The 12,683-nt window shown below is 40.4% G+C and overlaps 1 protein-coding gene across 3 annotated transcripts in view; it reads left to right on the forward strand.

Annotated features, from left to right (window-relative positions):
• Positions 1–12,683, forward strand: part of mllt3 (MLLT3 super elongation complex subunit) — a 105,122-nt gene that overhangs the window by 66,841 nt on the left and 25,598 nt on the right. For all 3 annotated transcript variants that reach the window (XM_017310568.2, XM_008434908.3, XM_008434909.3), the window contains one exon: positions 4,722–4,832. In XM_017310568.2, the coding sequence (XP_017166057.1) occupies positions 4,722–4,832 (111 nt within the window). The remainder of the gene's footprint in view (positions 1–4,721; positions 4,833–12,683) is intronic.

A 12,683-nucleotide genomic window follows, 5' to 3' on the forward strand; every position in this document is an offset into this window, starting at 1 on the left:
GATCAGTAAGTCGATGTCTCGCTCGCTCTTGGCATACAGCTTGATGTCATCCATGTAGAGGAGGTGACTGATTGTGGCCCCATTCTTGAGTCGGTATCTGTAGCCAGTCTTGTTGATGATTTGGCTGAGAGGTTCAGCCTATGCAGAACAGCAGTGGGGACAGAGCATCTCCTTGGTATATGCCACATTTGATGGACACTTGTGCAAGTGGTTTGCAGTTGGCTTCAAGGGTGGTTTTCCACAGCCCCATCGAGTTTTGCTCTTAGAGTCTTATTGATGTTGTACATCTCTAAGCATTCAATGATCCAAGTGTGTGGCATTGAGTCATAGGCTTTCTTGTAATCAATCCAAGCTGTGCACAGGTTGGTGTGTTGGGTTTTGCAGTCTCGGGCGACTGTGTGGTCTACCAGGAGTTGGTGTTTGGCTCCTTTGCTATTTATGCCTATGCCCTTCTGTGCAATGCTCATGTATTTCTCCATGTGCCCGCTTATCTTAGCCGCTATGATGCCTGACATGAGCTTCCATGTTGTAGAGAGACAGGTTATTGGCCGATAGTTGGATGGGACTGAACCCTTTGAGGGATCCTTCTGGATCAGAATTGTCCGCCCTTCAGTTAACCATTCAGGGTGAGTCCCATTTTATAGCAGCTGGTTCAGTTGAACTGCCAGTCACTCATGGAGGGCAGTGCAGTGAGTTTCTTCAGCCAGAAGGCATGGATCATGTCAGGTCCTGGTGCTGTCCAGTTTTTCATACCTGAGACTCTTTCTTGGACATCTGTCACAGTGATGGTTACGGGGCTTGCTCAGGGAGGTTGCTGTGGTCCTCTCTTAGAGAGGTTAGCCACTGTGCATTGCTGTTGTGGGACGCCTCCCTTTCCCATATGCCTTTCCAGTATTGTTCAGTCTCCAGCCTTGGTGGGTCTGCTCTGTTGTTAGTACCCTGCCATTGGGACTACACTTTAGCTGATTGGGTGGAGAAGAGCCGGTTAATTCTCCTGGCTTCATTCTCTCTCTTTAGGCGGCTGGCCAAGGCTTGAAGCCTTTGTTTGGCAGTTTCGAGTTCTTCAGGTGCATCTGGCTGTACTTCTTGGGTACTGATCTTGGGTACATTGCACCCCTTTGGAGCTCTGACAGTTGGCTCACTTTCCTCCTAGTTATCCTGATTTTAGCCTCTAACCCAGTGTTTCTCAACCTTTTTTGGCCCAGCGCCCCCCTAGCCCTTATTCAGTTCCCTCACCGCCCCCCACCAAAGAATTTGCAGGCTACTTTGCACTGACCATTATTTTATCATTAATATTACTATCACTATTGTAGATGTTTAGATTTTTATGCTTGTTTCTGTATCTATCATCAAAAATAATTTCCCAGAGAACAAAAAAGCCATGGGGATAGAAATTATTTTCACAGGTGTCTACGAAAAATGCAACAAACATTCAAGTTAAAATTAACAGCAGCCAGTCAGAGTGGAAAAAATATTCTTATTCTTTGCCATTTTGTAGTTGTTAAATATTACACAAATGAGCAGATAAAAGATGTTCAACATGCCAGTTTAAACTGAACTATTTGCAAAACAACTGAGCTGTGCAACATTAAAACATGGATAGAACTGCAACTACACTAATCATAACTCTTCTTCTCTTCAGTGTGTGTCAGTTTCTGGTGGTGCAGCTCTGTGCTGCCTTCAGGAGAATGGGACATCAGAGTATCATCCATAAAATTTCACCCACATGGCATTTATTGTGCAAACCAGAGCTTTCAGGGAAAAACAAAAGTTCCAGGTCCTTTTAATGCCATACAAATATGAGACAGAAACATGGATTATATCTTTATATAGACCTGTCTATTGATTCATAGATTAATAGTTTTACTGGACAGAAGAACAAATCTGGTTCTTAATCAAATCCTAATGAGTCAAATTGAAAGTGTCATGGAGTCATCAGCCTCATGACATTAACACTGACATGAAAAATAATATTGAAGAAATAAATATATCAAATCTAATTAAAAACATAGAAGTGATCAGTTCTTTACTGTTATGGTCTGTAAGATATATTTATTCTCAGTATTAGATGTGGTCTCAACAAACCCATGGCACTTCAACAATATTATTTTACCTTTTATCTGGAAATAGTGTCCGTTTATTCTTGCCATACATTCCTCTGTATTGATCGAAAGGTCTTGCCATACCAGTTTATTCCTTTGTATTTACTTTAGTTTCTTAGCTTATTCTTGCATTTTGTTCTTCATTTATTTCCATTTAGTTTTATTTGATTAGTTTTATCCTCTCTTGGTTTATTGCTATGTCCACTTTAGTTTCTTTCCTAAAGTTGCTAGATTTATTTTATAGTTTATTGACGCTCATCATCAGTAAACTCTTCACCTGCTGCGCTGCCTATTCGTCATGTGTTTCACATCATGTGTTGATTTTTTCACTGTTCAGCGTCGGATTCTGTGTTTTTATGCCATAATTCACATCTAGTTCGTCGCTCCGTTTTATGTCCCGCTTCTCCTGTTTCAGAGTTTTGACCAATGTGAACGTCTATTTTTTTTTTAAGCCCCAAAGGTGCAGGGCGGTCGGGAAGCGCATCGATGGGGAAAAGGCAGACTGACATAAAACTTTTAAAACAACGGAAACAATTTCTGCATTCCGATTATTGAAATTTAAAAGTGCTGTGTTGTTCTATCACCCCCGTTTCATACCGGACCACTTACAGCACCGTGTTAACGCTATAAAATGAACGCTCTCCATCGTGGTATCACCCATGGAGGGATTTCTTTATTTCTTTATTTTAATGGGTTCATTTTTTAGAGGGATACTCAGTGAAAGTATCGTGATTTTAGCTACCAGTAGCAGGAGAACGGAGCTGCACCAAGAAGCTAACAAACACTGAATAGAAGAAGAGCTGCCATCGATAAAGTTGCAGCCAAGCATGGTTTAATGTTACACAATACAGTTTTACCAAGTTGCTCCAAGTCTAAACTGGCTTTGTTTGCATTTAAGGTGTAAAGTTTACCTTCGACCAATCCCCCCCAAAGGCATCCCAGCGCCCCCCTTTTGTAAAAATGTCCACCAGCGCCCCCTGCCGTCCTCTGAACGCCCCCTGGGGGGCGGTACCGCCCACGTTGAGAATCGCTAATCTAGATCAACTGGTAATTACAAGCAAAATGCATTTGAACATTTTGGTCTTATTTTACCTTCTTCCACTCTTAAAGCTGCTTGGTATTGGGTCTCATGGTGGCTCTTATAGCCAAGCATCTCAAGGATCACTGATACTGAACTGTATATCAGCTCATTGGTTTCTGTTATGGTGGTGGTAGGGATCGTTCTCAATGCTGCATTTACATCTTCAATGAAACTTTCTGATGGTGCTTCACTCAGCCGTTGTATTTGGCGTCGGGTTTGCCTGGTGCTCATTCGGGCCACGATCCTCTCTCTCAGGTCAGTTGCTGCCTCATTCAGCTTTGATGGTTCGTTCATTACTGTGGCTACATACCCAGTTTCTGGGTAGGTAGGTGTAGTTAACTCCCATCTGACCTGACGTCCTGGCTCATCCCCCTTGCCATAGCATTTGTGTTGTACCTTGTCAATCTCAAGTTGTGACAACAGTTGCCGTTTGCGGATGTTGGAACACTGAGCTACTAGTTGTTTGGCAGTATATATATATATATATATATATAAGAAAATTCCCTTCTTCTCACCCTCCACGAGTGGTTTCTTACATCCTCTACCAGAGGCCTGGGAGCTTGAGGGTTCTGCGCAGTATCTTGCATGTGCCTAGAACTGCACATTTCTGGACTGAGATGTCTGATGTTGTTCCTGGGATCTGTTTTAGCCACTGTTCCAGTTTGGGGGTGACTGCCCCGAGGGCCTCGATGACCACAGGCACCACTGTGGTCTTCACCTTCCAGGTCTTTTCCAGTTCCTCCCTGAGGCCCTGGTATTTCTCCAGTTTCTCGTGCTCCTTTTTCCTGATGTTGTAATCACTTGGAATTGCGACATCCACCACAACGGCTTTCCTCTGTTATATATATATATATATGTTCTGTTATATATATACGTTCTGTTTTATATATATATATATATATATATATATATATATATATATATATATATAATTTCCACTGATTATCCTTTAGATGGATTTATTGAAATCATAGTTGTGTGTAGCGTTAAAAGGAATAATGGTCAAAACACACCGGACTTACTGTGGCTCCCTAGCCAAGGAAAAATCAGGTTGGATCATATATGCAACAATGAGAACAGGGCCTCGCTAACGATTCCCTGCAACTGCATCTCCGACTATCCGACCAATTTATACTCTGTAGATCTAGAAAAGGTCAGCAGAGTACGTGTGAGTGCTTTCTGGTTGTTCTGTATGTTTAATTAATTTTTTTGCAAGTTTAATTACAAGTGCTTTTTAACTTCTTTCTTTCACTCCCAACTTTTTCAGAGTTTAAGTAAAATCCTACCAATAATGTTACATATGGAAAGTTGTAGTTTCTTTGAAATTACCTTTTAGCTTTTTGTTTTATTTTATATCTGTGTAGAACTTTGTGCAAACATAAAATTATGAGCAAAAAATTTATTCAGGTATAATCAAGACATCTACTCAAAGATTTACATATCTAAGTCAAATATTATTATCTGAACAGATAAATGATGAGTGTCTCTCCAAGCCGTACTTAACAGCCAAAATATCCAGTTATATTTTCCTCTGGCAGGTGATGGTAATGCAGGAAGGCCAGCACCTCAAGCTGCCAACACTTCCCAACAACTCACTGATGTCTTTGTCCTCCGATCCAAAGAGAAGCAAGAGCTTCCACACTTCAAAGGTGACTATTCCAGGTGCACTACATCACTGAATGGTTTTTCTAGTGCCGTCTGCCCTGATCACACAGTGCTCATATCGTTTCACCTTCAAAGTCTTTAATACTGGCCAAATACATGAAGTTTAAGTATTTTCCAGCCACATACTATAATGAATAGTATAGTATCTTCAGTTGTTATAAAAATGCTATACAAATCAAATATAAATAATAAACCGAGTCTACCAGAGCACCAGGTGTAAAAACTCCCTTTGTCATGTGAAACTTTGTCATACTCATCTCTTTAATATTGATAGCCAAGAGATGCTAAGTGCTGTTGCCACAGCTTATTGATGTCAGGCAGCCGAGGAGGGGAAGCAGGTTAACTGCAGTGCAGGAGTGCAATGAAGTTCTGAATGAGTTCTGCTGAGGGCCCCTGGGGTCCCCAGCCGATACACAAAATAAAAGGTCTTAGTGGTGGTTGGGCAGGGCTGTAACACAACCCGTCGTCTAGACGACTTTAATGGGTTTACTGCGTTGGTGAAATATTGACAACAGGACTGGAGGTTAGACCCGAGGACAAATGGCCCCCGTCATTGGAACTGCTGCATTTCTTCCTTTCTCCTCATTGCCTCTTTCTTAAAGTCTAGCTGTTGAAAAGACTACCTCATCCCAATGAACAACTCTGCTCAAAAGAAGTTGTGAGTTTGCTCTCACTGATAACTGCTGAGGAGACTAGTTTGATTCTCTCTCAAGAATGGTGCTCTTTTCACAGATGGTAATGCCAAACGGCAGGGCAGCATGTATGTTTTCTCTTGTATAAAAGGCACAGGGTTAATCTTCTACTGACATGGCCACCAGGTTTTTGCTAGCTTTGTTCTTCAAATAGATTGAAGTCCTTTTAGTACAAAATAAGTCCTCCAGACAGTTGTTCTTTAGCTGTGGGTTTTGCTAGACATCTGGTTTAAACACTGAATGACAAAAAGTATCTGCTTTTTTTTCAACATTCAGCTATATTTAAAGCTCTTTTGTTGGAAACTCTGTATGGCCACAGTTGTGCAAGCCCATCCAAACATCAGCCCCTCATTACGTTTGACCACTGACCTAAGGAGGGATTTCCAACTTCCTTGTGTCTGAATGCTTTTGGGCTTTGGTTTTATATTTGGACTTTCTTTTTGGACTTTCTGGGCTGAGTTAGGGTTATTTTGTATTTTTTATTAGCAAGTTTTCATGTCAAAAATTACATGCTTTTTTCCCAAAGGTTCTTAACGCCAAAATAACATGCATCAATATACAGTTATGATCGAAACTGATGACAATTTAATGACAGACTTAGATTTAAAGATGTTTTCTTTCAACCAAGAAGTTTACTTCTGATTGTCCAAGGGTTATCATTTTGAGAAAAAAAAAGTTAGCTTACATTTAATATCTAACATCATTCATACCCTTCTCAATAATCAATGGCAAAACCTCAACTGCCATTAAAGCCGCTCAAATGCTTCTTATAAATTGTTGACATGCTTTTTGCATGTCTCCCCTGGAATATTTAACTATTCAGCCATTGTGATGAGCTCTAATCTTTGTGTTTAATATATTTATTAGCATTTTCACTTCAATTTACAAAGTTCTTTCAAGCAATATTAAAGACAAAATATACAAACCACAAACAATAATAAAAACCACAAACACATCCTACCCAATAAACATTCCCCTAAATACTGTCAACTACCAAGTGTATAGCAAAAAGAAAAACTAAAAAGTTAAGATCATACAAAAATCCATGTCAATATTTATTGATGCACTGCTCAGCCAAAATTCCCAGGGTCTGTTATTCCATAACCTCTGTTGAAGGTTTATTGAAAAAAGTCAAACGATTTCCAAGTTTTATGAAATTTATTCTCAGGGCCTTTCATCACATATCTGATTTTCTCTAGTTTTAGGTTAAGTAGAACGTCTTTTATCTAGTTTCACAGTGTGGGTGGAGCATCATCCTTCCATCTAAGGAGAATTAGGCGGCGTGCTAGCAAAGTTGAGAAAGCATTTACCTTCCTGCCATTAACCCCAAAAACAGCTGACAGTGCTTCACAAATACCAGCCCAGTATATCTGTATCCTTGGACAGTTCCAAAACATGTGTAATAGTGTAGCTTCCTCTAATTTGCATCTGTCACATATAGGGTCGATTTGGGGGTAGAGTAGAATAATTTCTACTCTAAACCATTCGGCTTACTCCGCGGGACCCGACAAGGACAAGAAGAATACAGTAACTTAACCCAAGATATAAATGGCCCACCAAAACCAAATCTCTCCAAAGTTTCAAACATATAGATCCACTCTACTCTGTCGAATGGCTTCTCTGCATCAATAGAAAGAAGGCATTCAGAATTATTTTGACAAGGGGTATGCATAATATTCAGTAAACGACGTATATTATAAAAAGAGCGTCTGCTTTTAACAAGCCCTGTCTGATCTGGGGATATAACACTGGGTAAAACCCGCTCCAGGCAACAGGCCAGCACTTTTGCTAATATCTTATAATCACTGTTCAGTAATGATATAGGCCTGTAAGATGAACATTCTGTGGGATTCTTATCTTTTTTGAGCAGCAGTGTTATGCAGGCTTGATTCAAAGTGGGAGGGAGGGATCCTTTCTTGAAAGAATATTTATACATGTTTGCCAAAATTGGAGCCAACTGATCAGAGAATGCTGCATAAAACTCGCTTGGCAAGCCATCTGGGCCAGGCGACTTCCGGGGTTGTAACAGTTTGATTGCCCCTAAAATCTCCTGCTCCGAAATGGGCTTGTCCAGGGCAGCAACTTGACCTGGACTTAGATGGGTAAACGTCCAAAAAGGTTCTGCAAAAGATGGGGGTTACAACAATTATCAGAACTATATAATGTATTATAATAATGCTGAAAAGCATAATTTATTCCTTGTTGGTCCGTAATAATAGTGTCATCCTGAGATGTTATCCCACCAATAGTTAATTTGGCCGTTGCACCCCTAAGCTGCCTCGCCAAAACCTCCCCAGCCTTATCGCCATGCTCGTATGTGCTACTTCTATTTTTCAGCAATAAATATTCTATCGACTGAGATGTAATTAGACTGTGTTCTGCATGAAGCCTACAACGTTCTTTATGCAACTGTTGGGATGGATCTTGTGCGTTCCTAGTATCCAAGTCTGCAATTGAGATCCATTTGTTTGGACAAGGAGTCCTTTTCTTCTTAGCCGCGAAGGATATTATCTGACCTCTTATGTGTATGCCTTAAGGGCTTCCCAGACAGTAGAAACTGAGACATCTGGGGGGTTGTTAATTTCTAAAAATAGGGAAATATGGTTAGACATTAATTTAACAAAGCCTTCATCAGACAACAGGAGCCTCCAATGCTTTCTCTGGGTCCCTGTTTCAGGTATGTTAAATTCAAGTAAGAGAGGAGCGTGGTCAGAGATCACTATGGGTTTAAAGTCACAGTTCTGGACATATGAGGTTAGATGATTATCAATAAAGAAGTAATCGATTCTGCTATAACTCCCATGGATATGGGAAAAAAAGGAATATTGTCTGTCCTGAGGGTGTAAAAAGCGCCAAAGGTCCACAATACCATACTCTGACAGGAAGGACTTTTGGTAAGTTGCCAATTTAGTTGTAACATAGCCCGGTTTCGCCAATGATCTATCCATCCCAGGGTCAAGACATAAATTAAAATCCCCTCCCATGATCAGCAAATGAGTATCTAGACAGGGGAGCAATTTAACAAGATGAGAAAAAAATTTAGGGTTATCATAGTTTGGAGCATAAATATTTGCTAAAATCACATTCAAATTGTAAAGTTTTCCAGTTACAATAATATACTGCCCATTGGAATCCGCAACAGTTGCTGATGGCGTAAATGATATATTTTTATGAATAAGTATTGCGACTCCTCTTGCTTTCCCCTGGAAAGTTGAATGGAAATGCTGCCCCACCCACCCACATTTTAAACGAGTACTGTCCCGGTTGCTCTAATCTTTGAAGTTAGATGGGCTCTTTGCCCATCTAAGGATAAGGATAGCTTCCACCAATCTTTGGGCCACTGTTCTGACTGCGGCCCAACCACAGTCAGATCTAGATCTTCAAAGCTTTAATAATAGTAAACATATTATGTTTGTGTGCTAACTAGTTATTTTATGCCATTTAGCTTTGAGTTTTGAGTAAGTGAAATTTCCAGTGTTACCCAAGCTAAAGTTTTTCTGCAAATCTTGACAATTTTGATGTTATCTTCTTTGTTCATAATCATGATGCTATTTACTTTTATTAGGTTGCCTATATAATTCACTGCAAAACACCTCCAAAGTATTTTGGTCCACCTCCATCCTTGGGGGTGTGGATAGTGCTCTTCAAAATGTCCTTCTAAAGTTATCAAGCACCAATGAAGGCATAACAAATTAACCTTATCATCCTAGACTTTATGAAGCTAGGTGTCCAACTAGCTCACCAAACATGTTGATCCATTCGAATTGTGGGAAATGAAGGAATTTGTCTTGTGAAATGTAGGCAATCAGTATGCATGGCTATGAAATCTCAATCACCCATGGACCATGTGCATGGAGTCAACACAGCTTACAGAATACAGAGAGTACACACAAATCACAAATAATATATGTTTGTATATGCAAACCATGACTATCTTTGTTATTTTTGCTTGAAAGCCATACATTATTTACCTTCCAGCTAGGTGCCTAGTAGAGACGCATTCTATTTGTTACTGCACTGTGTACCATATTAGGTACAATATTTAAAGTGTTATTGACATGCTATGGAGTCATCCCTGCTCTTAAGACCCAGGTATGATGTATATTTTAGTGACTTAGGTGCTAAAGCGCATGGAGAGTGATTGAGACATTTGTAATTGTAAAAAAGGAAAGGTCTCAAGAAAATGTATGTAAATCAGAATCAATATTGTTTACATTTTCAGCAAATATTTTTCTGATATGGTCCAAGGATTGTGTTAAGGATCATCCATGTCATGATGAGGATTTAACAGCATTTTGAACATGCTTAAAGTGGAAGCATCATCTCAAAACATGCCCTTCCACATATAAAAGTAGATAACCTTAGACAAAACCAAGGCTGTATAGCAGTGGTCCCCAAACTACGGCCCGCGGGCCGGACCGGCCCGCCTCCACATTTGGTCCGGCCCCCTGAACAATACCGGAAAGCATTCAGAATTTTTTCTGGTGGTCGATTTTTCTTCAACCACCAGGGGGCTCTTTAGCAGGACGTGAATTATTGGAAGTCTGGTTACTTGTGCGCCAACATTGAGCCCACAAACATCAAAATGAGTAAGAAACAGATCAGATGTCTTTGGAAAGTTTCTTTGCAAAGGGGAAAAGGCCCAGAGAAGAGACAGGAGAATGGATTTATCCTGGACCGGTAGGTGAGTCCCACATTACAAGCCCGCTCTGCGTAACATGCGGCGACCGGCTGCTAATGAAGCAATGAAGCTTCAAACTGCTTTGCCATGTAGAGACCAAGCAGGCTGTGCTCAAGCAACACGTCAGGTGTTATTATCTTCCATCACTCCCAGATGGAACCGTCTCGTTGCAGAGAAACAAGCTCAGGGCTCCCGTTAGTCATTATCGTGAGTTAAAATTTTCACGAAAGTAAAATGTTCGTTTTTGTGGCGCTTCTGTATATTATTTTGAAGGGATATATAAACGTTACCATGGCGACCAGAGTCCGAGCGTTTGGGCAGTGGTCGAGAGGAGATGAGTAGAGTTTGAGTCTTAAGTCTGACGGCAAGATTTAAGAATTGTCGGTCGATTCTCCAAACGCCTGTGACCACAGAGCTGATAAAAGTACAGGTTCGATCGGTTTGTGTTCAGCCACACGGCACGAACCGATTCCAGTCACGAACATCCCGATTCCAGAGGATAATCCAGTAAAATCCCCCAACATAGCGGGAATTTAGAATAAGCAAACACGGATGACAATGTAGAAGCAATAGTGATAGTTTGTGGACTCATTTTAAGAGATAAAAGATGTAATAAAAAGAAAAGGCGGTGGATAAAAGACGACGGAGCAGCCGCTCTATGATTTGGAGGTGAATGTTTTTTCATAGTTAACATTTTTAACTGAATAAACATAATAATGACCTTTTAGATTTAATAATAAACATTTCCACATATCATCTCCGATATCCACCGGACTCTCAGTTGCGCTGTGTCAGCTGTTTGGGATTCCCCTCTGTTCTTACGTCACTGTGCTTTTTGATTGGCTACTTGTCACATTCAACAGGTTGTATTCTCGTTCCCAGTCAGGGAAAACCCCACAGGCTGCGATAAAAGGGCCAAGACAACCCAGATAGGGCATGTTCAGTATTTAGTGGGAACACCAACATGCAGAAGCCTTATCTGACTGTTCGTCCCCCCACCCCCTCTCCCCATGGCGCAACAAAATTTCCAAGTCTTGACCGGTACGCGGTAATAAACAGGTTGGGGACCACTGATTTAGCACATGCTAGTAGCAACACGAAGGATCAGCTCTTTTACTGTTACAGTTACCGTTCAGAAACTACCGTAATCAGTTCTGTTAAATCTAATCTTAGCAACGTTTTCTTTTTCAACCATAATAAATGTGATATTCAATTGACCTGTTATGACTCAGATTTTGGGTGTCCGCCCCCCGCTGCTGCTGCTGCGTCGCTGTGGAAAACCCGCAGAGATATCTGCGGCTTAGATGTGTATGTTTAATGGTTAAAAAAAACAAAAAACCTTTGGGGTTGTGGCTTATAGTCCGGTGTGGCTCATAGTTTGGAAAATACGGACTATAATCCTTCCTGGATTTTTCCTGTGAAGAACCCAGAGAGTTATTTGATTGTGCTTTCTGGAAAACAATATATTTTTACATTTAGGCACTCCTGCAATCGTCGCACTTTTTCTGTTACAAACTGACTCCGGCCCCCCACCAAAGAAGGGAAAAGTCATGTGGCCCTCACAGGAAAAAGTTTGGGGACCACTGCTGTATAGAATGTCATGCTAAGCACTTTGATGGATCATTTCCACCATCACTTTCAGTTCGTAGCATTGATTCAACAAGATACCATCCATTAAGCCCAGGTTCCTGAAGACATACAGTCATACTGTATTCAGTACTGAAAAACAAGCAATAACCTAAAGACCTTAAAGATGTGCTATTGGAGCACTTGAAGGCACCTCAAGGCATCAAATACACAGCAGAACCCAATAGAACATTATGCTAAACAGCAAGATCTACTCCACACAAAGCTGGATGTCTGGGAAAGCAATTTTTAATGCATTTTGGCCTTTCATCCACACAAAAACTCAGTTTACTATCACTAAAAACTAATAATTTATAAAATCAAAATGGAGATTTGAAAAAAAAAGTATTTGTGTTTTTTCATGTGTACATTGGAAAACAGAGATATAGGGACCCACGCAAAACAGTCTGTAACAAATAATGCATCGATATATCCACATACATGCTTTGATATGATTCTAATCAACATAAGTTTATATTCTAATATTCTGTTATTTAAAAGTAGTTAAACTTCTGTAACTGCCTCTTGGCGCCATGTTTATTTCGAAGCAGGAAATCATGGTTGTTTTGAAGCAATCTGATTCATAGACATGACTACGTAGATGCCTCATGGAGCGGGTCGGCCCGTTGCTGCGATACGTCACAGCGTCCGCCATATTGAATGTGGCCTAATACAAGTAAATGGACTGAATTTCAGAAAGTGCTGTTCTACAAAGTATTTTAAGTTAATACCTATCATTGACAAATTTTTTCACACACTAATATATTTGGTAATCAATAAGCACTAAAGACAGAGTTTCTAACTTTTGATGTGATTATTTAATTGTTTTTGGGGAT

The sequence above is a fragment of the Poecilia reticulata genome, chromosome 18 (genome assembly GCF_904066995.2).
Source record: "Poecilia reticulata chromosome 18, P_reticulata-male-v2, whole genome shotgun sequence".
Classification (NCBI taxonomy): Eukaryota; Metazoa; Chordata; class Actinopteri; order Cyprinodontiformes; family Poeciliidae; genus Poecilia; species Poecilia reticulata.